Genomic DNA, 25,896 nt, shown 5'->3' on the forward strand with positions numbered 1-25,896 from the left:
CATTAACGGCGGATACTGCCATCTACTGTACAAAAATGTACGTCACCTGTGCCTCCACCCTTATGTACATCAATATTGCGTCTTTAAAGAATTTAAAAATTGCTTTCCTTACATACCTAAATGTCTTTCTCTCCCCTCACCCTAATTAACCCCATCAAAAACCATTCATGCAGGTAAAATTTAAAAGAAAAACTTTAAACGTTATGGGCTTTGTTATAATATACAATGTTTCTCAATGATGCCCTATTGGTCATAATTCCCAACAGGCTTTGTAATGTAATTCCGCTCTCCTATTGGCCTACTGTTGGTAACGTTTAAATTTGGGTGTCGCAGTATGGTGACGTGCACAGGCACGACGGTGTTATTCCTGATATTGTGGGGACGTCTGAACCAAATTAGCAAAAGGCTCCTCATGTTTTTGTCTCACAAAGAGTTTTTTAAGCCTACAGATTGTCCGTTACATGAGTAACACATTACAGCAGGGCTGGACCAGGCCATTTGGGGGCCCCAAGCAAAATAATGCAAAGAGGCCCATATTTTTGGCCCACCATTTCGTCACAGTGTACTCATTCATGCAATCCAACACATACGTCCATATTTTGTATATTAATCAGATTTTGTTGCACTGCATACCTTAAACTTCTCACCCCAAATGATTGTCAGTACTTACAGTAGACAGCGCCAAACCTTTTTCTAAAAGAGGAAAGAAAGACGTTAAGGAAGAACTTTTATTTTTTTAAGCTTGTAATCAAGTATCAAAACTCACAAAAGTCAAATAAAGCAAACTGTAGTAAAGAAAATAGAATATAAATTAAACAATTGCCAGATTGGGGGCCCCCTAGTGGCCAGGGGCCCGAAGCAGCTGCATAGTCTGCGTATAGGCTGGGCCGGCCCTGCATTACAGAATACAGTCCCTGACTAAAGTCTTGTCGCTGATCCATTTTGTAGAAACAATTGCTGATAACCTGACTTTTAATTATTCAATTGGTTTCAGAAATGGCTCATACGAAAGCTATGACCCTCCCAAATGATGTTGAATGTATAAAAATATATTTGTTTCACTGAAAAAATACTTATCATTTAATGGAGACATAAATGTCAAATTTTTGGCAAGACAAAAGTTTTGTCGCCTACAGAAAGTTGTGTGAAAATTGAGCAAAAAATGTACTTCAAATACAAAAATATGTTGCATAACATAAGCGAAAAATTAAGTCGTGGTGCTGTAAGATCCAAATTTAATATTTTGTATGACTTCCATGGGCTTGAAGGACTGCATCCATGCGGTTCGGCAAGGATTCATACAATTTATTGATGAAGTCATCAGGAACATCAAAGAAAGTAGTCTTGCATGCCACCCAGAGTTCATCAACATTCTTGGGTTTCGTCTTCAATGCTTCCTCTTTCATCCTGTTCATGTCTGGTGACTGGGCTGGCCATTCCTGGAGGATCTTGATCTTCTTTGCCTTGAGGAACCTTGAGGTAGAGATTGAAGTATGCAATGGAGCACCATCCTGCTGCAGAATGTGTCCCTTTTTATGGTTAGGAATATAAGAGGCAGCTAAGATTTGTTGATATTTCAGACTATTTACGTTGCCTTCCACCCTCCATATCTCTTGCACACCCCCATACTGGCTGTAACCCCAGACCATGATTTTGCCACCACAGAACTTCACTGTTTTATGGCAAAAGGTGGATTTTTCAGATGAATCTTCCATTGAAAACTGGAGCCCGCATGGATCCGAGATTCACTCAGAAAACAGTGAAGAGAACACTCGTCATCACCTATTTGTTCAACATATTTGATTTTTTGTCACAACAATCACATGACTCCATCATACCAATCAGACTGAAGCTTGCCGTTCTATGATCACACCAGCCTGTTCAATCATGAGGCATCTTTAAAGAACTGTAAAAAAAAATGTAAATATTTGACATAAAGTGCTGCCGTCACCATTATTCGAAAGTGCAGATTTTAACCTCTCTTCCAGTTTTTATTTGGCACCGATTGACCAAGGAAAACTGGAGATATGATCCTTTTAATGTCATAATAGGAAATATCTCCACTAGAAGGCAATCATGCTCTTTGGACGAATGATGCTTTTATTTCTGGAGATTTTTCTCTTTCGCCACAATTCAATGATTGTTTATGGTATTTCTTTGGCTTAATGAGGTTATGTAATAGGTTATAGTACAGAATACAGTGATCCCTTACTACTTCGCGCTTCAAACTTCGAGCCCTCAGTCCATCGCAGATGAGCTGTCCTGAACCGATCGTATTCTAACTCTCCCTTCCACCCTGTCCCTGCTCTTTGTTGGTCAGGCAGTGCACTGGAGTTGCTTATTAAAGTTAATGATGACTGACAGACATTTGGGTCTGAGCTTTCCAGAGACGCAAACTTCAAAGCGCCGCATGCGTCAATCATCATTTCACTTGTTAAACAGTTGCTATGGCAACTCATTGTGTGTAAGTGAGCAGCTTGAATTGATTTGAGTGAACTAACTCAATGAAGAATTTAATAAAGCCAAGCATTTTTCTACCTCATTCTTGTTTAAAAATAATTTGGTTCATCATAACTATTACATTTCAAGTGCTTAAGGACCGTTTATTAAAATATTTATTTACATACATTAAAGTTTGTTTGTTTTTTAATTACATTTTGGGGAAAAAAAGTGAAAAAACATGTCTTGTATATATAATACATTGAACACACACACATAAAAAAATTAAAAGAAATTTCAGGTTACGAAAGGCAAAAATTTATAAATTTTTGGAGGGGATAGGGGGTGCTACTTAACGCTACTCATTGCGTTTTCTTTTCACCAAATACTTTTTTATGTTTACATACGTGTACTCCAGTACATTTTTTGGATGACTACTTTTACTTGAGTAATATCATTTTGAAGTAACCCTACTCTTACTTGAGTAAAATTTTTGGCCACTCTACCCAACTCTGATGATAGATACCATCGAGCTCGTTAAAGAGGGCATTGCCTCACTCGAAAGGTGAAATATATATATTATTTTTTTGCATTTTGTTTTAATATCTACTTCCTTACAGGTATGAATGGTTAGGTTTGATACCTGCATTGATTTAAATGTGTTTTGCTGTTGTTTTATTCCGGTTGTACAGTACTCCAATTATAAAATTTGATGTGGCCTGTCAGTAATGCTTGAAACAGATTAAGTCATTTACATGTGAAGCGCGTCTCTGTTTACAAAATCTTCGGGTTACGAGACTACTTCCAGAACCAATTAATGTCGTGAGTAGAGGTACCACTCTAAACTATCGGCCGAATTACAACTCGTATCTGGAAAAACCTGTGTCTTACTGTACTATGCTTTGGCGCAAGTAGCCTCCACATGTCTGTACAGAAAGCCTAAAATTTCTGGGGATGCTGGGGAATTTCAATAATTGTAATGGAGGAACTTGAGGAACTTCAATGATCAATTTTTGTGGTTGTGCAGCTTGTGCATTATTAAGTTTTTGCCTTCTCCAGACCGATTGCTGCACACATTAAGCAGCAGGCTTCACAGCTGACCGCAGATCCCGACTGTCAAGCTACATCAGCGTCAGCGCAACTAGACAAGAAGCATACGGCGTGACCAGCCATTGTTTCCACATTCTATGAAGTCGCTCCGGCGTGATGAGACAGACACATCTCGCTGTGATCTCCAGGTCTTGTGGAGAGGTCCCACGCAGACTAGACCTGTCATTAGAGCACAATGATGGCTTTGATGCTCCGGCGACTCACCGCTATTAAAGCTATCGCCACAACAAACAATCCAATGGCTCAGGAAAAAAACGACTTCCTCTGAGCTTACTGGTCCCTCGGTGGTCTATAGTGTCAGAACCGAGACCAGGTGCTTACATTTGATGAATTACCACGACTCAAGTTTCTCAAGACCCTCTTGCGAAAGTCAGTTACAGGATATTGTAAGCTACTTTTATTGGGCACAAATAACATGTTGGCCGGCACGGTTTGGAAGCGTTCCCAACACGGATTTCCCTTTTTAACGTGGCTCATGTTCCAGATTAGTTCAAGCAGTGACCACACAAGCGTAGTTGGTCTCCATCTCACTCACTTCCCTCCGATTCCCACCCACCGCTTTCATGTCTATCCTCTACGTATCCTTTGACCTCGCCGCTCTTACAGCAAAGCGTACAGTCGAGACAATCAACCATAGTGTTCGGATTAAATCACAAATTGTAATAATTGACGATAATGGTTTCCATGTCAGCTGGGCTCGCTCTTACATATTTGGAAAGCTGAGAGATCATCAATAAAATGTTCCATGGCACTGAAACATTTTAGCATTTGGCAGAAAAAGGTACCCAACAGTAAAAGTCAAGTGCACAAAGGGAGTGCATTACATACTAACTCATTGGCTGCCTTTGACAGCAATGGGTGTCTAATTTATTTTGACTGGGAGGGCGTGCAGTGTTCATTCCCAGTAAAAATGGATTGCAGTCAATGACAACGAATGAGCTACAGTGGGGCAAATAAGTATTTAGTCAACCACTAATTGTGCAAGTTCTCCCACTTGAAAATATTAGAGAGGCATGTAATTGTCAACATGGGTAAACCTCAACCATGAGAGACAGAATGTGGAAAAAAAAAAAAAAACAGAAAATCAAATTGTTTGATTTTTAAAGAATTTATTTGCAAATCATGGTGGAAAATAAGTATTTGGTCGATACTAAAAGTTCATCTCAATACTTTGTTATGTACCCTTTGTTGGCAATAACGGAGGCCAGACGTTTTCTGTAACTCTTCACAACCTTTTCACACACTGTTGCTGGTATCTTAGCCCATTCCTCCATGCAGATCTCCTCTAGAGCAGTGATGTTTTGGGGCTGTCGTTGGGCAATACGGACTTTCAACTCCCTCCACAGATTTTCTATGGGGTTGAGATCTGGAGACTGGCTAGGCCACTCCAGGACCTTGAAATGCTTCTTACGAAGACACTCCTTTGTTGCCCTGGCTGTGTGTTTGGGATCATTGTCATGCTGAAAGACCCAGCCACGTCTCATCTTCAATGCCCTTGCTGATGGAAGGAGATTTTCACTCAAAATCTTTCGATACATGGCCCCATTCATTCTTTCCTTTACACAAATCAGTCGTCCTGGTCCCTTTGCAGAAAAACAGCCCCAAAGCATGTTTCTTCCACCCCCATGCTTCACAGTGGGTATGGTGTTCTTCGGATGCAATTCAGTATTCTTTCTCCTCCAAACACGAGAACCTGTGTTTCTACCAAAAAGTTCTATTTTGGTTTCATCTGACCATAACACATTCTCCCAGTCCTCTTCTGGATCATCCAAATGCTCTCTAGCGAAGCGCAGACGGGCCTGGACGTGTGCTGGCTTCAGCAGGGGGACACGTCTGGCAGTGCAGGATTTGCGTCCCTGGCGGCGCATTGTGTTACTGATAGTAGCCTTTGTTACTGTGGTCCCAGCTCTCTGTAGGTCATTCGCTAGGTCACCCCGTGTGGTTGTGGGATTTTTGTTCACCGTTCTTATTATCATTTTGACGCCACGGGGTGAGCTCTTGCATGGAGCCCCAGATCGAGGGAGCTTATCAGTGGTCTTGTGTGTCTTCCATTTTCTAATAATTGCTCCCACAGTTGATTTCTTTACACCAAGCGTTCTACGTATTGCAGATTCAGTCTTCCCATCCTGGTGCAGGTCTACAGTTTTGTCTCTGGTGTCCTTCGACAGCTCTTTGGTCTTGGCCATAGTGGAGTTTGGAGTGTGACTGACTGAGGTTGTGGACAGGTGTCTTTTATACCGATAATGAGTCAAAACAGGTGCCATTAATTCAGGTAACGAGTTGAGCCTCGTTAGACCTCGTTTGAAGAAGTTAGACCTCTCTGACAGCCAGAAATCTTGCTTGTTTGTAGGTGACCAAATACTTATTTTCCACTCTGGAAATTCTTTGAAAATCAAACAATGTGATTTTCTGTTTTTTTTCCATATTCTGTCTCTCATGGTTGAGGTTTACCCATGTTGACAATTACAGGCCTCTCTAATCTTTTCAAGTATGAGAACTTGCACAATTGGTGGTTGACTACTTATTTGCCCCACTGTAAGTTTGTACTGCAATTCCAAACTTCTCTTGTATAGAAGCTTTCCATTAGAGTTGATCATTTCAATGCAGTGTATTCCAATTGCTATACCACTTAACCTCATTATTTAGTTTGCGGGTGAGTTGGAGGTTATCTGAGATTGCTTTTGGACTGGCCGCCTGCCAGTCATAAGCCACATACAGTATGTGGTACAGACAGTATTTACTCCTATAGTTAGTTTTCAGTGAACCTAATGATTTTAAATTGTGGGAGGATGGCAGATTACTCTGGGAAATACTATCAAAGCTGGTGAGAAATGCAACTGCCATACATGAAAACCACAATTTAACCCAGTGTTGTTTTGGGGTGCCCTTTTAATTTACATTTTAGTTTTAGTCTTTTGGACGCAAATACTAATCTTAATTTTCGGACTATAAGGCACACCTGACCAAATTTGACACTAGAACAACATCATAAGACTGTCATAAGACCAAATGAAACACTATGAAGCTTTGAACCAATTGGCTACGAAGCTTCATTTCTTCTAGAAGCTTTATTTGGCCATCACTGCTCCATTGGAGGAGACAGTCAACCTCTGCTGCCACCTTCTGTCAACACTGTTGTCGTCCTCCTAGCATGCATTGCGGCACTACAGATGTAAAGAACAATCAAAATTCATGTTCTGTGCTAATTATTTAGTTACTGTTCCAGTTTGTTCATAGATAAGCTCACTGGACCATTAGCTGCAGCTCTTCTCCCTGTATTATGGGATATTTACACCAAAAGATAACCGGTAACACTTTATTGGACAGCAGCATCATAAGACTGTCATAAGACCAAATGAAGCACTAGAGGTGGGAATCTTTGGGCACCTAATGATTCGATTACGATTCAGAGGCTCCGACTCGATTATAAATCGATTATTGATTCATCAAATTGTTCAAAAATCCTCTCAGGCTAAACAAACTACTATTTCAGTATCAAGTTAACTGTTAAAAACAGTAAATGAAATACTCAAGTCCCCATTCTGTATCGGCAGCTTTAAACTATATTCAATTAATTTAATGTTGTGAATCAACCGTTAAAGTTGTTAAAATTGCTCCCGTTATTCCATAATTTCCCTTCTGTCTACTTTCGATGTGAAAGTTTTAAAACTGTTTTATCATTTAAAGATAGATTCAAGTCAAGATTAGATTTTGCCGATTTGGGATTTTTTTTTTTTTTTAATTAGATAAAAAGTAATTAGGTTCGCTACAACAGAGCCTTCTACAGAACTGTACTGCTTTAAGATGGCGCCTGTTTACTAGCACGGGAAAGACTGTCATTTCGCATCTAGTTCTTGGTATATGACCTAACACGGCCGTCGTCTGTCATTCACATCTAGTTCTAGATATATGTGATATCTACCATAGCCGGATGTTGCCATATGTTTGTAGCAACTAGCAACTGGGCGCTGTTTGTAGCGGCTGACGGCCGCAGTCAGGTATTATTGTTTTTTTATTTTTTTTAATCTAGCGGCATGAGTTGAACATGATATTTACTCTCAGTCCGTTCCTCATTGCGTCCTGAAGACCGTGCTGACTGTGTTTTATTTCCGCTTTACCTGGTATAATTCAATAATCGGAATTTGGATGTTTGTGAATCGTTCTCGCATCTTCCACGGCCGAATCGCGAATAATCTAAGAATCGGAAATTTCGCACGCCTCTATGAACCACCATGAAGGTTTGAACCAATTGGCTGCAAAGCCAAGGAGACGGTGAACCTTTGCTGCCATCTGCTTTAAACACTGTTGTCGTCCAACATGCCTCCATGCATGCATTGCAGCGATACAGATGTAAATAATTAAAATTCATGTTCTGTGCTAATTATTTCTACAGTTACTTTTCCTGTTGTTTCATTAATTGCTAGTTATGATATTTGATGGCACTTTGACAGTGGTGCCATAAGACTGTCATTTATGACATGACACTGTCAAGAGCATTAATGAATGCTTGTAATAGAAGATATTTAGTGTCATCTGTCAAATTATCTCACTTTTAAATGGATGTAAAAGATCCAAGATGAACATAAATGAAGTTAGTGACATAATTTGCCGGATGACGCTTATTGACATCTGTCATAAGCATTCAGAAATGCCCATGATAGTACTGTGTGATATCATAATTATGGCGGTCTTATGATGCCGCTGTCAAATAAAGTGGTACCTATTAATCCAAATAAATCAATAAATAAGCCGCACTGGACTATTAATACGCGGGATTCAAAATTAGAGAAAAAAAGTAGCCGCTTATAGTCGCAAAAATTGCGGTATTAGTCTTCCCCAAATTTGAGTCATTTCAAGATTTGTTCATCTTGGCATAGTTTTAGGCAATGAAAAGTCAGATTTCGTCTAGTTTTAGTCGACAATTACTCAAAATGTTTTCGTCTTCAAAATTCAAAAGTTTTAGTCCAAAAATAAATGAAAAATAGTTCCCAACAATTTCAAATAAACATTGACAGACGACCACAAATTGTAGTGTCTACAAAGACATCGCCGTCTTCGTAATGATAATGCACGCACATCAAGAAAACAGTGCATTATTTTTCAATTAACTAAACCCACCTAGATGCCATGAACTGTATTGAAAGTAAAAAAAAGTCCAAGTGTTTAAGACTATGCTCGCTAAATGCTAATGCTACAAGTTACATTTAGTGTGTGATGATCACTCAGCACAGACCTTAAAGCAGGGGTGGGAACATTATTCCACAAAGGGCCGCAGTTGGTGCGGGTTTTTGTTCAAATCCATAATAAGGACAGCCTTTCTGGTTTCTTACAAGTGGCAGTCAGGTGCTTCTTGTTTCTGCTGTAACTTCATTGGTTCAACTGTCTATGCTGAATCAGCTGGAACAAAGACCGGGACCCACTGCGGCCCTCGAGGACTGGTTTGCCTACCCCTGCCTTAAAGGCATGGCATATTCTCTCTAGCCAAGAGAAGAAAACAAATCGTTTCAAAACAAGCAAGTCTGGAGCCTGGAAAGGACACCAGTGAATGCGTGTGTGGGGCGGGGAGGGGGGGGTGCAGCACGTCACATGAGTGACCTGACCAAACATTGCTTTGAGGCAGGTTTAACTACACATACAGTAAGAAAATGTCATACATACATTATGAATATATGATGGAAACTATAGCACATTTTCCTCTCATTCTCGTCTCATCAGACGAAAACTAGCATTCTTCTCGTTATGTTTTAGTCTCCCAAGACACGTTTTTAGCTCTTCACGTCATTGTCATGAAAATATTGTTCGTCGACAAAATATTTTCATTGTTGTCATTGTTGACAAAAACAACAAACTGTGTGGCAGACGTAAATTTAACATAACATCCATGCCAGTTTTGTCTATTCAGTCTATACATTTGTCTTAAAACCATGGGCGGAGTTTGACTTTTGGGGCGGGGGGGGGCACAACATGTTGATGAACCCGAAGTGCAGTGTCAGCAATAAAATTAATTTACAAGAATATTGATGATAAGAAGTTCACAATGAGCATTTTTTCCCATCATGCTTGAGGGGAATTCTAAATCAGGCTGCGAAGGCAATACTTTTCACCAAGATAGTCATCCATTCAATATGGTACGCCCGCCCCAATGTAGTTACCCCAGTCAAAAATTGTATCCCCTGGGCGGAGCCATATGGAGGTAGATTTGTGTCTTTATAATTCAATCCAAAAAAGTTGCTTTAATAAAAAAAATTTTTTTTTAAGTTCCTTCAATCAAAATATATATTTTCAACCAAAAAAAGTCGCTTCAATCAAAAAACAAACAAAAAAAATAGTATTTTAATGAAAAAATACATTTTAAACTCAAAAAAACTAAAAAATAAAATAAAATTTAAAAAAATGCATGTGAAAGCTATTTTTATTTTATTTTATTTATTTTATTTTATTTTTTTTTTTGATTGAAGAAACTTTTTTGATTGAAGTAATGCTGATTTGTGTTTGGGCCACATTTTGGCTAGGACACTTTTGTCTTTAGTATTCAAAAAATAAGTTGCTTAAAAATATATATATATTTTCAAAAAGAAAAATCACTTCAATCAAAAAAAAAAATGTTTTTTTTTTCAAAGTTTTTGAATGTGAAAATATATTTGAGAATGAAAAATTTGCATTTTAACACTTAATTTTTTATTCAAAAAGTTTTCTTTGATTGAAGCAATCCTTTTTGTGTTTGGGCCATATTATGGGTAGGACATTTGTGTCTAAATCATTCAATCAAAAAAAAAAAAGCTGCTTCAATCAAAAAAAAATATTTTCAATCAAAGAAAAAAATCATTTGAAAAATAAAATTGCCCTCCCCTAATATTTTTTTTTTGAGAAGTATATGCAAAGCAAATGACCGTCTAAGCTGCTAGTCACATGACCTGTTCGAAAAATAATTTAGGCCCATTATAAAAATTAGGGGTGTCAAACGATTAAAATTTTTAATCGAGTTAATTACCGCTTAAAAATTAATTAATCGTAATTAATCGCAATTCAAACCAGCTATAAAATATGCCATATTTTTCTGTAAATTATTGTTGGAACGGAAAAATAAGACAAGACGGATATATACATTCAACATACGGTACATAAGTACTATATTTGTTTATTATAACAATAAATCAACAAGATGGCATTAACATTAACATTCAGTTAAAGCGATCCATGGATAGAAAGACTTGTAGTTCTCAAAAGATAAATGTTAGTACAAGTTAGAGAAGTTTTATATTAAAACGCCTCAATGTTTTCGTTTTAATAAAATTTGTAAAATTTTCAATCAAAACCAAACTAGTAGCTCGCCATTGTTGATGTCAATAATTACACAATGCTCGTTCATAGTGCTGAAACCCACAGTCACACCCAAGCACCAGCAGAGGGCGACAAAACGCCCAAAAACACAAGTAACAAGTGCACACTACACTGTTGTCATTTTAATCTGTTTGAGCGGGAAATGTGCGTTAATTGCGTCAAATATTTTAACGTGATTAATTTTAAAAATTAATTAACGCCCGTTAACACGATAATTTTGACAGCCCTAATAAAAATATATTTGTTCATTTCATTCATTTTTGTTGCAGTTTTATTGCTTTACAAATATTATATATTTATATAGGAAAGTCATTTACATGCAATGGCACTTTCCAGCCACCGGGGGGGCCTGGTCCCCCCTGCCCCCCTCACCCCCTAAAATCCGCTTATGCTTAAAACGGCACAAAATTTAGGCATTACATCTATTAAACTGTACAACCTTCAATCACGAGGACTGTTGAGCTTTTTCGGGAAGTTGCAAAGCTTCCTGACACGTGAGGCGCGCAGATACAGTGCTGCTGTGACAGCATGGTTAGGAGGTTCTTGCGAAAGCTAAGATCCTTGAAGCTGTTTTTTCCTAAAATTAACCCCCGGATCCCCTTTGACCTATCACGTGAAGGTTGAGGCCCTTACATATTATGTCGTGTACTAGAGGAGAGTCGCATATGTGTGCGTGTGTGTGGATATGGTGCGCATGCAAAGCATATGTGTCTGACTGGGAGTCTTGCATGACTGAGATATTTCTCCTCCTCCGCTGTGGAGATCAAAGAGCAAGAACATAAATTACAGCGCAGCCTCTTCCTAATGCTGTCAAACCTGATTGCTGATTTTTATGGGACCTCCCACGATAGGAATAGTTTAGGATTAGCATTGCTCATTATTTAATTCAATGCACCCGCCCTTAATTTGTTGATCCCAAAACGATTAATTTATAATTTATCTGTTGTTCATGGTGTTTGTTCCAGTCATCTTTTGGTTGTTTATCAGAAAGTCCCGCCGAAAGCCAGGGAACAAGACTGCATTGATAGACGGGAGAGTGTTGTTCTCTTCTTAACGTGTCCAATTTGTCCCATGCTGACATTTTTTAGCCTGACATTTTCTATGCACTCTGTTTGCAGACGCAAGCACAAGGAGATTCGAAACCATAATGTTGTCACGTGCAGAGATGTTTTAATCACTTTTTTTTCACTGCTAATGTTTCCCTTCCACGTTTCATTGGGAAAGGCATTTAGATATGCTGCTGAATTTCTGCTTCTCATGCCCTCTAAAGGCCTGGCATGTCATTGCAAACTTGTGCTTATTTCAGTTATTAAGTCAAAGTTAGTCTGATCACACCCAATCGCGTAAATTTGAATCATAAAATAAAAAGCAGTTTAGTTTTATTTACCAACTTTGTGTATGGAGAAAAGCCAAAAAGAATTTGAAGGATTGCTAGAAATTGCCAAAGTAAATGTTCAGTGGTCAATTAAAACAAAAAAAGGCTAACTTCCAGGGTTCATGATGAGGTTAGTATTTATAGAAATGAGACAATCCTTCCTTGTTTACGTCATGTAAAAGAGAAGGATTTCACATGCTGGTCACAAAACGAGTCTGTATAGAATTATTACTATAGCCCAAAATATTCAGTGATTTAACAAAAATATTACGATAACCACAAAGTGACATTCTTTAAACTTCAAATAGTATTAAATTCGATTCAAATATAATGAATGCTGCAACACTTTAAACTTTCGACAATCGTAATTAGTTAACGTCATCATCAATAAACTATAACACTGCCCCAGAGGATACATCAGAGGTTCCATGACTTAAGCTAGCCCAAGGAAGCTCCTCGCGCCTCGATGTGCGTGTAAGAGACTTGAGAAGCTCGTCAATATGGCAACATGAAAAAACTTGAACGTTTCAGGTAAGACACTTGAGATAAAACTTCCTGTGTCTCCCATGTTCTTGACATTTTTGAGTGACTACTAATGTTGAACAAGCGTATTAATTAGAGTTGTCCGTTAATTACTTTTTAACCGATATCCCAATATGGTCCAACTCCAAAAATCCACTACCGATATCAAATCGATACTGATATATGCGGTCGTGGGCTTACCTTATTATGGCTAATTATATTGTGATGGCCCGTTGGCTGTTTTAAAAATGATAATGCTCACATAACAAATGTCACATGGACATGTCATGGTCAATAAGCATAACTGTTGTGCTAAGCTATGACCAGCCCTTGTACAAAGAAAGAACGTTTCTACATTCACATTGACGGCAACATGCATAATGACCCCAAACCGATAATGCAAAACCGATGTCGATATTATTTTTAAATGCTTTTATCAGCTGATATTATCGCCTACCCGATAATATCGGACAACTGTAGTAATATTACTTCATATTGCTAAATGAAACCAATAGCAGGGGGCTGCATTAAAAAAAATATAAAATTCAAGTTTATCTTGTGTTGTTAGCAGTGTTGTCACTAACGCCACGTTACTGTAATCTGATTACTTTCTTTCAATAACAAGTAATCTAACGCGTTCATTTTTCGAAACCAGTAATCTAAGTTAGTTTCCGTAGTATTTGTGCGTTACTATTTTGTTAATGCCTCAGAATGTATCAAGAATAAAGAATATTGTAGTCATGTATGAAGAGCATTTTGAATAGAAAATGTAAGAAAGGTTCGCACTACGTGTTCGTTTCCATTGTAACCGCTCACAGTTACTACCTGTTTCTGTCTCGAGTCACATGTGCTAAGTGTTTTGGGACAGAGAAAGGCGTGTGCAAGAGCGTATGCACATTCAAGCCGAGTGTAGCCATCTGTTGAGATGTGCGAGGAAATGTTGAGCTGTGTGAGTCCATGAATGATCGTATTTTTTCCTTCATTCTGGAGGGTTCCAGAGATAGGTTGGAGCCGCTACATGTGCGGCTGTTTCGTAGCTTTGACGTTGCAACGGCGGGTAGTCATCGGCGAGCATTGTTTACATCATATTCATGTTGCACATTCGTGCCGTGAGGTGAAGTGTTCATATAGCATCTTTAAGATGTGTTGTAAGTCCGATTGAGTGTATAGTGCTTAGTTGCCACCACGTTTTTTGGCCAAATTGACCGCGTGTGTGTACGCCGTACTTCCGGGTTGTGCGCGCGCATCATTAGCCGCACCCACCTTTGTGTTAATTGCACTGTGCAATTCATTTGTTTGTTGTTGATTATTATGCAGTCAATTTGCGCATTGATATGCTGTTAACCTAGCCCAAAATTCAGAATTTTTGACATTAGGCTTAATCTTCGAGTTAGTGGGATTTAATTAGTCGGTGGAGTTGATTTCAACAAATTCCATGCAGTTTGTCAGTTATTTGTTAGTTTCAGGGCTCCGGAGTGGCCTAGCTAGCGCGAGCCAATGGTAGTTGAAATCAACTCCATCGATTAATTAAACGTCTGCTAACTCGAAGATTAAGGATTATGTGAAAAATTCTGATTGTACCCTTTAAATTCAATTGTCGGAAAGTCAATTACGTGAGATGACATATTTCTGTTGTCATTCTTATGTTGAGGGGAGGAAGGGAGAAAAAATGATTAAAAAGTAACCACTAAATTACTTTAAGTTTACTTTGATGATAAAGAAAGCAGTAAAATCACTAGATTTTTTTTTTTTTTGTTGTTGCTTTTTTAAGCATAATGAGTAATCAGCAATTAAATCACTTTTTCAAGTATTCTGTGACAACACTGGTTGTTAGCAAAAATTATGGAGTGGTTCGTGTCAATTACTTTTTTTCCCCCTCTCTTTTATGGCTGGTTTTGTATCACTGTATATAGTACAGGTTTACTATATATTAGGGATGTCCCGATCGCCTTTTTTTTTTAGATTTTGAGAATCTGCCAATACCAAGTCCCAATCCAATACCGGAAAAAAAATATATTGTTATTATTTTTTTTTTTTTTTCAACAAAAGTTCCAAATATGTTACAGTACTGTACCATTTACAGTACATCCTCTGTGTTGCAGAGTATAAAACATATATTTTTGTTTCTTTTGGCAATGACATTGTGTTTATGAAATAAAAATAAATATACATAAGTAATATATATATATATATTTTTTAAATAAAAACCTGATCCTTTTCGAAGTCTGAGTGTCCGGTTGGTCTGAAGTTTTAATGTTTCACATTGGAGTACGACATACTCCCATTGTGATCATTCAACATACCTAGTTTATTAAGACAAAGCAGCGAACAGGAAGGGGTTATGGGGGAACAGAAGAAAAAAAAAAAGGAGCGAGAGACAGAAGAAACACTATTAATATGTTGGTGCTATCATCAGCTAGATGTATTTCCGTTTGACACCATGTGGGGTACCTGTTAACCAGGGAAGGGGGGGGGGTCTAGAAGATAAGTGACTGGGGGGGTGGAGTGGACACAAATCAGCCCTATGATCTAGAACGCAGAAATCGTGTGAATCCATTGTGAGTGTGAGCCCGTTGGCAACCCACCCTACGTCGTCCCATCGCCAATCCTGGCAACGAGGTCTCCCACCCTGGCGCGCCCAACCACATCCAGCCATGCACGAATCCCATCAGACATGCCATAGCCACGCAGACGAGCGGAGACAGCACCCCAGGGACACCGCCCCCCCACTCCCCCAAGCCAACCCCGGGGGGGAGCACAGCCATCCCTGCTCCCGCAGAGCCCCCACAGATCCAGGGTGGTCCCCCGGGCCGCCCGCGCCCCCATCAACTGGCCTTTAAGGATGAGAAGAGAGGACGCACCACCAACCCCCACACCCACCCCCGCCCTCCCACCCGGACCACGAGCCCCCCAACCGGCACGGCAGATCGTGTGACCCCCAACAGCCCACCAAGCCCAGAGCAGGGCAAGGCCCCCCGCCGGAGCAGGCGACACCAAGCCGGCACACCGGCGTCCAGCTAGCGACCCGAGCGCGGACGGATACCCAGACAGAGAAAAGAGGAGAAGGTGGAAGCAGGAGAGCGTCGAGGAGCCGCAGCGGGGCGACACGAGATCGGAGCCCCGACCTCCCCCCACTCCCGTAGCCGACAGCCCAGGCAGAGGCGAGGCCACGCCCCGGGAGCCATGCCATTGAGAAAACGTGGGGGACCCACCTACCACCCTATTACAGGTCCCCGACTGGCAGCCATTACCTAGCAACGTGATGGGATTTTGTGGAGAGGGTTGGGGAGGCTTGGGGAAGTGGGACCGCTGCATGGAACTTCTACCCAGCCGCCCGGCCCACCGCGCTTTGCTGGAGCTCCCCCATGGAGTATGATGTGTGTGATGATCGGCCCGATTTCCAATCACATGATTGGATCAGGGACATCCATTCTATATCATTTATTCAAAACCTATCCCATTGAAACTGAAAGGGATTTCCATCATTAGAAAACTGAAAAAATGCTCCTTGTAGGCAAAGGTTTTGACATATACAGTAGTTGCCAAAAAAAACCATGCAAACAGATTGTAATATTCTTGATGCAGGTAGAAAACAAGTCAAAGCTTTTTTTCTTACCTGAGAGAAGTTTAGGCCATTGAGGGGGTGACACTGCTCCTCCACCCGCTCCACCGCCCCAGTGGTTTTCCCCATCCTCTCGGCCTCCTGAGCCAAAAACAAGTCCAATACCGGCGTCCCTCTGGACCGCACGTCCCACTCGGTCAGAGAGTTGACCATCAGCATCACCCACACCGGCCTCTTCCGCTCCCAGTTTCCCGCAATGGCGTTGAACAAGTAGTCTGCGTAGAGGCCACGGCCGCGCTGGTCGGCCGTCATCCAGTATGGCATCATGTGCTTGACGTAGTCCAAGTGGCGTTTGAGGCGGCGGTACAAGTCTCGAGGTAGTAGGGTTTGCAAGTTCTCCCCGTGGGGAAGCAGCTGGCAGCTGGTCAGCTTGGAGACGGTGAGCGGGTCGGTCAAGTCCAACTCGAAGAAAACATTGTGGCTGCTGTGGAATGCCCGCTTGGAGACATTGGGGATGAAATCCCATACTCGGGTGTAGGGCACATGGATGGTGCCATACAGGTAGGAAGGAGGATGTGGCGGTGCGCGCTTCACTTTCCACAGGAAAGAATTCATGTCGCTTTGCTGTGGAAAAGCAAGGGTGAAAATAAGCAACAAGGATTAAAGTGCAACAACACTGCGGTTTTGGGGTCTTCATTGTGGCGATCGTGAGTGTGGTGTATGTATGTGAATAGACAGACAGATGTAATTAAAACACAATGTCTGAATGGCACTGTTGGATGGATAGATGTTTACACAATATGTACGCAATCCAACAATTGCAACCCGTTATTATTCAAAAGAACAATTTTACATGCGCTGTACAGCTAGCCAATTGCGGCCAACTGTTCTTGTGACTGCGCTACGTTACTTCTTCTTACTTATTTTTCCCCTTTCTGTCATTGTTTGCATGCTATCCTCATTAAAATATGAAAACCTATAAATGTTTGGGTGGTTTTAGTTAAAGCAGAGTTTTTTTTCATCAGTGTGATTTTGACATCATATGCAGAAATGTGTGAAATTCCAAAAGGTTCAGGTACTTTTTCATACCACTGTAGATAGGTTTGTGCTGAGAGGAAAAAAATTCCATTGTTTAAAAAAAAAGAAGCAGGTAGTCACAATGTTACTCATTACTTGAGTATTCTTTTCATTGGATATTTTTTTTACTTGTACTTGAGTAAATTTTTTGGATACCTACTTGAGTAATATAATTTTTAAGTAACGCTACTGATAGACTTCATAATTGTATTGACGGTACACAAGAATGCCCGCCTGTCTCATCAGACCATAGGTCCAGTAATTCATGTGCTTTGTTAACATGTCTTCAGCAAACTGTTTGCTTTCTTGTGTACCGTCTTCAGAAGAGGCTTCCTTCCGGGGGTGATGGTAAATGGTAAATGGTGTTATACTTATGTAGCGCTTTTCCACCTTTCAAGGCGCTCAAAGCGCTTTACACTATAGCCATGCACACCAATTTGATGTAGAGTACAGCGTATGGTCTGAGCACTAACAGGCTGACCCCCCCACCTCTGCCAGGGGTTTAGATATTAATGGCTACATTTTGAATTATTTTGAGGGGAAAATAAATGAACTCTGTTATATAAGATGCACACAGACTACTTTTCATTGTGTCACAGTGTCATTTTGTCAGTGTTGTCCCATGAAAAGATATACTTAAATATCGGCAGAAATGCAAGGGGTGTACTCACTATTGTGATACACTGTAAGTTTTTTTTTTTTTTTAATATTATTACTATTATATACTGTATATTATACTATATTATACTGTATATATTATACATGATATATATACGTATAATAATATATATATATATATATTGCAATATTTTATCTGTATAATATAGGGCTGTCAAAATTATCGTGTTAACGGGCGGTAATAAAATGTTTTAATTAATCACGTTAAAATATTTGACGCAATTAACGAACATGCCCCGCTCAAACAGATTAAAATGATAGCACAGTGTCATGTGCACTTGTTACTTGTGTTTTTTGTCTCCCTCTGCTGGCGCTTTGGTGCGACTGAATTTATGGGTTTAAGCACAATGAGCATTGTGTTATTATTGACATCAACAATGGCGAGCTACGACTTTATTTTTTGATTGAAGTTTTGACAAATTTTATTAAAACGATAACATTAAGAGGGGTTTTAATATAAAATTTCTATAACTTCTGTTAACATTTATCTTCTAAGAACTACAACTCTTTCTATCCATGGATCGCTTTAACAGAATGCTAATGTTAATGCCATATTGTTGATTTATTGTTATAATAAGGAAATACAGTTCTTATGTTCAGTATGTTGAATGTATATATCCGTCTTGTGTCTTATCTTTCCATTCCAACAATAATTTACAGAAAAATATGGTATATTTATAGATGGTTTAAATTGCGATTAATTACGATTGATTTTTAAGCTGTAATTAACTCGATTAAAAATTTTAATCGTTTGACAGCCCTAGTATAATAATTTTGACAGCCCTAATTATAATATTATCGCGTTAACGCACGGTAATTCATTTTTTAAATTAATCACGTTAAAATATTTGACGCAATTAATGCACATGTCCCGCTCAGACAGTATTCTGCCTTTTGGTAAGTTTTACAGCAAGGCTTTTTGTGCTGTCTAACAGCGAACTCTTGTGGTCGCTTTGCGACATGGTTTATTGTTTTCTTGCCAGTTCAATATGGCTGCACGACGTCTCGGGCTGACGCCTACATTGTAATGTTGTGCTTATATGATCCTTGGTCAAGATTTGTCCGTAAGTATGGTTGTTGTAAAGAATGTACATATTATGTTAGTAAGCGAAATGTTATATTTTTTGTATGAGACGCTTTTTTTTTTTTAATGTTTAGTGAACCTGTATAGCGTGCTAAGCTAACGTTGTTGCTAATGCAATGCTTGTGTACTATTTTTTTTGTAGTTTTACGACGGTCTAAAGAGGACAATGGTTTGAGGCCATTTTATTTATAAATCAGATGAAAAATGAAGAAGTCTGATTATTAAGGCGTCGTTCACTAGCTGTCTAGCTTTGGAAAAAGTAGACGCTTCGGAGTGAGGACAGCATAGACATATTTAAATGACAGTAGAGTGAAATGCCCACTACAGTCCTTATGTACCGTATGTTGAATGTATATATCCATCTTGTGTCTTATCTTTCCATTCCAACAATTTATTTTACAGAATATATATATAATTTACAGAAAAATATGGCATATTTTATAGATGGTTTGAATTGCGATTAATTGCAATTAATTACGATTAATTAATTTTTAAGCTGTAATTAACTCGATTAAAAATTTTAATGGTTTGACAGCCCTAATTATATATATATATATATATATTATACTATTATTCGGTCCCGATTCCCATTTCCTGTCAATATATTATGAAGTCTATGCGTTACTCTTACTTGAGTAAAATTTTTGCCCACTCTACCCACCTCTGATCGGTTTGATATCGGTATTAGATTTTTGGAGTTTGACAATATCGGGATATCGGTTAAAAAGTAACTATGGGACAGTCCTATCAACAAGCGAACTGAAATCAATGGGAAGTGACTCGGAAATGACCTGCAGGAGTTTACTGACCAGCATGAAAGCATCCCTATCCATCTTATCCAGAAATTGCATTTTTTAGTGTTACTATGTTATTCACTGCTGAATGCTTGTCATGCTTATCCACTTACATAAGACTGAGATATCATTTTGGGGAACGCAAAGTAGATAAGACACCCCGTCAGGCTGCGCTGCCATGGTGCCGTTTATAGTGAGGCCCATGTCAGTAAACAGACCGCCGTTTATTGTCGAGCTCCGTAGAGCTGGCTGGCCAAAGCCTCTCCGGCCCAGGAAGCATTTGAAGACAGCAGTGCAAATATACTGAGTGAAGCCTATAAAGTCCAAAAAGCTGAAAGCAGCCTGTTCCTTGCTGAAAACCTGCTGAGAGATTTTGGTTTGTGACATTTCTGACACCATAGGGGCCCTTAGTTGTTGACAGACATACCCACTGTATTGTTTGTGACTTGCTGCTCTTATGTTACAGCAAATTAAATCAACATAATGCCATATTGCCTTTTGAATATGGTTCTTGTTAAGCGCCCGGCGAGAGCGCATGTGCTGCGACTTTGCTATTGGCACCGTGGCCGCTTTTGGCTTTTATAAACAATCTACTGGCTTCGGAGACACGGTGTAATCAGGCATTTGAAGGATCAAACCCATTGCTGGGATTTCAAGTTATTCTTTGAATTTGCGGACTTCAAAAATCTGACCAAGGTTTCCTTCACTTCCAATTAAAGTGTGCTGCCAATGCCGCTTTTGTCGTTCGAATGGAAACGTCCGCCAAAAACCCAAGTCCACAGTCTCACGGGGCTTGCTTTTTATCATTGAAATTAAGTGCGATGAACATATTGCAATATCTGGCATCGTTTCCACCCAGACAAAATAAATCCAGGGCGCTTTATTTAATCCAGAGCGTCTTTGTGTCTTGTGGCAAATATGCAGAAATAGAACTTTAATTCACTTTTCAGTTCTAGGCAAAGTGAATGGCATTTTCATTTTCTTCAGTTTTTGATTCTCTATGCATGTGCAGCATCTCATGTCATTAGTCATTGTGTCATGCAGTGAAAAGATCGCGCACTTTTAAGAGAAGACTTTAAGACATGGAAAAGTGGTGAGCTTATGTGCTGGACTTCTCCGCAGAGCCTTGACGCGCTGGGCTCCTTTTTTATGGAGGTAATTACTCTTAACACAAAACAGAGTGCGGCGTGCTGCGTTAGAAGTCATGTGAAGTTATGGAGCGCCATCTCCTAAAGCTCATCATCTTGGATGAATTGTGTCCACTTGGAGAAACGGCTCGTCTTTTCACCACAGCTGCATTTGAATGAACTGAGCGGACTGCACCCACATTTGCTACTCTTTTTTTAATGAAACATGCAAATATGTCTATTGTTTTTCTTGTAAATAAGGCACTTAGTGCTGGAATGTGGCTGAAAGATCAACAAATATGTTCCAAATGAAGTCAAGTTCCCCATTTGCACTTGTCACATAAAAAGCTTTTAAAACTGGCACTAGTCTTTTATCTTAGGCGACAAGTTGCACTAACGCAGATTTGCAAGAACTTTGTTCTTTTGATCATTTCTCTTGTGACAATTTACAGTACAAAAAATAGACACGTGCATACATTATCATTAAAATGACCATTTTTTTTCGGACTATACAGTAAGTCGGGTTTTTTTTCATAGTTTGGCTAAGGGTGCGACTTATAATCAGGAGCGAATTATGTGTGAAATTATTAACACAATATATCATTTCACATGTTATTTTGGTGTTTTGGAGTGATACTGATGGTTCAGTAAACTTGTTAGCATGTTAATAGCTATGGCCACGTTCGCGTTCAGGCTTGACAACGTGTGTTCAATTGTATTATTGACTTTTTTTATATTGAAATGCATGCTTTTAGTTTGTGGCGCTTTCACGCCCACGTGAGGGCGCACTCGCACTTGTTTACGCGAAGACCGCTCACACGCCAGAAGAGGACAGACAGCTACGCAGCTTGAGTGAGTTGGCGAGTTAGCGAGAGAGAAACACGGCTGCGAACCTACGTTTATTGTTTATGCTTGTAAAATATCTCTACAGAGGCGACGCCTGTGTGTATCATCTTTTCTGTTGTTGATGTTGTGTGTTTTCCACCTACGATCGGACATATAAAGCCAGTTGTCTGGTTGTTTGAACGATGTGCTAATGCTAGCAAACGCATGCTAATCGTTTGTGTCATTGCTGTAACAGTACAGTACCTAATTATCATTTATTGACATTGATGCGAACTTGTTTGGTATCGAGGACGAAATTGATTCTGCAAATTATAGGGACGTCAAGCATCGTCATTTGGGAGTTTAGCTAGCTGTATAGCCAGGACCAAGCCGTAGCGTCCTGGTGAGGACAGTATATTCGCATTTCGTTGTTCATGCACTGTACACTTATTCAGCATGTTGTTCTCTATTGTATTTTTATATTAAATTTAGGGCTGTCAAAATTATCGCGTTAACGGGTGTTGGTGTTGGTAAATGGTGTTACACTTATATAGCGCTTTTCCACCTTTCAAGGCGCTCAAAGCGCTTTACACTATCTCACCATCCACTTACTGGTGACGCAGCACCAGGAGCAACGTGGGGTTCAGTATCTTGCTCAAGGACACTTAGGCGTGTTCATCAGGGCGGAGAATTGAACCCACAACCTCTGGGTTTGGGGGACAACTACTCTACCACTGAGCCACGCCATTTTTTTAATTAATCACGTTAAAATATTTGACGCAATTAATGCAGATGCCCCGCTCAGACAGATTTAAATGACAGTACAGGGAAACGCTCACGTTTTGCCGCCCTCTGCTGGCGCTTGGGTGCGACTGATTTTATAGGCTTCAGCACCCATGAGCATTGTGTAAGTAATTATTGACATCAACAATGGCGGGCTACTCGTTTTTTTTTTTGATTGAAAATTTTACAAATTTTATTAAAACGAAAACATTAAGAGGGGTTTTAATATAAAATTTCTATAACTTGTACTAACATTTATCTTTTAAGAACTACAAGTCTTTCTATCCATGGATCGCTTTAACAGAATGTTAATAATGTTAATGCCATCTTGTTGATTTATTGTTATAATAAACAAATACAGTCCTTATGTACCGTATGTTGAATGTATATATCCATCTTGTGTCTTATCTTTCCATTCCAACAATAATTTACAGAAAAATATGGCATCTTTTATAGATGGTTTGACTTGCGATTAATTACGATTAATTACGATGAATTAATTTTTAAGCTGTAATTAACTCGATTAAAGATTTTAATAGTTTGACAGCCCTACAAAAAGGTAATGTATAGATTGAAAATGATTCCCAATTTTTAAAATGTTATTTTGCAGGGGAATGAAATGGGCATTAAAGTGCGTATGACACCAAAAAGTATATTTATTTCATATTTCACACGGTGTTTTATGCTCCTGAATGAAATGATCCGCTTGGATGTGTGTGGAAGCAATCATTTTATATATTCAATTTTTGAATCCCGCGCCATGAAAATAAGTGATTTCCAGCTTGGGTTTAGGACGAATGCGAATGTCACCCTGGTTAGCATCTCACAATACAGCATTGCTTTATAGCATTCTGCTGGACTGCAGATTCAGCTAATTTTGCGGATTAATTCGTCGGCTGCAGAAAATTGTTGCTGCACCAAAGAGAGGTGTCTGAGCCTTTTTGGGTTTCAAAAGGTGCCCATTCACCGCAGATATTGGCCAAAACAAGCACAGCAGCCCCTGGTGGCCTAAAATGTCATTGCATGTAATTGACTTTCCAGTATATATGAATTTAAAATTAAGACTTTGCCGGTAAAATGTTGTCCATAAAAGTTGTAAAGCAATAAAACAACAAAAATGAATGAAATGAACATAAAATGTATTTTTATAACGGGTCAACATTATTTTTCAAACAGATCATGTGACTAGCACCTTAGAGAATGTCATTTGCTTTGCTTAGCCACCCCCCAAAAAAAAACACCTGATGACAGAAGAGGCAAGATGGATATACCTTTTTTTTTTTTTTTTTTTTAAACCAAAGCCATGAAACGCAGGAGAGCACCGCCAAAACAGTGAGCGGAATTTCAGTTTGCTCCATTAAAGACATTTTCAACGTATTGTTATAAATGTTCCTGGCTTGAATATTCAGTCAAAACGGATGCAGCGTCTACTTCTCCACTCGGTAAGACAGAAAACGCGCACTCACACCTACACGCACACACACACAGCTGTGATGCCTGTATGTACAGTACGTGCATGGGCTAAACTAATATCCGAGCATATATCTTATATTTATTAATTTTATTGCTAACACTGCGTTTCGGGGTCATCAAAATTGTGTCTCCCCGTGCCACAAGTCAAACTCCACCATGCTTTGTGGTGTGAGATGTAAGAATAGTCACCATAAAATTCTCACAAATATTGTACAGCCTTGTGAGATTTTGTTATGTCGTCCCATACAATCGAAGATTTTCATTTATTTTTTTGTAATATCACTTTATTCTTTAAAAAAAGAACACAATAGTATTTGATATATATGTGTTCCATTATTCTGTATGACAATGTTAATTTGTTTCTCAAATTAAGATTTTCTTTTGCTCTCTCACAACAAATATTTTATCAGAATTTTCAAATCAAATTGCACCTATATTATTGCTCTTGTAATTTTGCAACATTCATTTTGTGCAATTTATACATTTTTAATTCAATTTTTCTCACATTGGATTGATTTTTATATTTTTCTTTTTGCTTATAGTATTACATCTTCCTTGCCAAATTAAGACGTTGCCACATAAAACTTGATTATTTTTTAAGTCCCCTCAATTAAAGTGACAGGATATTATCATTATTATTTATAGTTATATATAACACGTTATATATAATATGTTGTTGTATTTAATGTGTGTTTCAGTAAGGATCCCATATAATTTTCTTTAACTCATGGTGGTGCTACGAAATAATATTTTATATAACAAATGTTCATCCTTAAGAACTTTTAGTCATTGTTAGAACCATAATTGGTTTTACAAACTTAAATAAGTGTCAGAATATGTACGTGCACTTGAACGGGCAGCGTTGCACTCACCGCCTTCGGGGGGTCGCACTGCCTGGGTCTGCCGGCCGGCCGCGCGCCCCAGGGCGCCACGGGGTAGAGCAGCGCGCTCAGGAGCAGCCAGCCGAGCCCCTGCACGCGCACCATGGTGTCTACTCTAGATGACAGGAGGACCTGCAGCTTGTTCTCTATCGCCCTCTTCCTTGTGTTTCACGGCTCTGTCTGCGTCACGTTTAGAGCGGCCTCACACGAGCCGCGTAACGGGGTGACCATCGCGCCTCCTCGCCATCCCCACTGCTAAGCGCCCCCAAATCAGCTCTTCTCTCCCTCCTCCTCTCGATGAGTAGCGAAGTCACTGACAGAAAGTCTTTTGGAAAGTTTCCGCGGTGCGCTCAACAAGTTTGGAGCGTGTCTGCGCTGGAGGAGTGGGAAGGGGCGTACCCCCCACCACCCCACCTCCTCCTCTTCCTTAAAAAGAGGGGAGTCGGGTGGGCGCAGGTTAAGAGGGCGATGACAGGTTTGCTGTAAACTCGGAATGCATTGGAATTCATTTTTGAACAACTTTTAGCCTCCCAGAAAGTTTTCAGAAAACTGGATTTGATGTTGAATAATTTACTTTCGTTTAGAATGTCCTAATCAGGGTCGGTCCAGGCCATTTGGGGGCCCTAAGCAAAATAATGCAAAGGGGCCCATATTTTTGACCCAACATTTCGTCACAGTGTACTGTGAAACCCATACATGCAAACCAACCCATATTTTGTATATTAATCAGATTTTGTTGCACTGCATACTTCAAACTTCTCACTCCAAATGATTGTCAGTACTTACAGTAGATAGCATCAAACCTTTTTCTAAAAGAAGAAAAAG

The 25,896-nt window shown here is 39.5% G+C and overlaps 2 protein-coding genes across 4 annotated transcripts in view; one reads left to right on the plus strand and one right to left on the minus strand.

Moving 5' to 3' along the window:
- The window catches only part of trabd2b (TraB domain containing 2B), a 202,296-nt gene extending 176,865 nt beyond the window's left edge, over positions 1 to 25,431 (minus strand). Inside the window, exons 1-2 of the mRNA XM_057841177.1 lie at positions 25,063 to 25,431; positions 16,404 to 16,973 (exon numbers count right to left, since the gene is read on the minus strand). Coding sequence (XP_057697160.1) covers positions 16,404 to 16,973; positions 25,063 to 25,176 — 684 coding nt within the window. The 5' untranslated portion in view covers positions 25,177 to 25,431. The remainder of the gene's footprint in view (positions 1 to 16,403; positions 16,974 to 25,062) is intronic.
- The window catches only part of scyl3 (SCY1-like, kinase-like 3), a 324,580-nt gene that overhangs the window by 174,176 nt on the left and 124,508 nt on the right, over positions 1 to 25,896 (plus strand). The window lies entirely within an intron of this gene.

Source organism: Corythoichthys intestinalis, chromosome 7 (genome assembly GCF_030265065.1).
Source record: "Corythoichthys intestinalis isolate RoL2023-P3 chromosome 7, ASM3026506v1, whole genome shotgun sequence".
NCBI classification, from domain to species: domain Eukaryota; kingdom Metazoa; phylum Chordata; class Actinopteri; order Syngnathiformes; family Syngnathidae; genus Corythoichthys; species Corythoichthys intestinalis.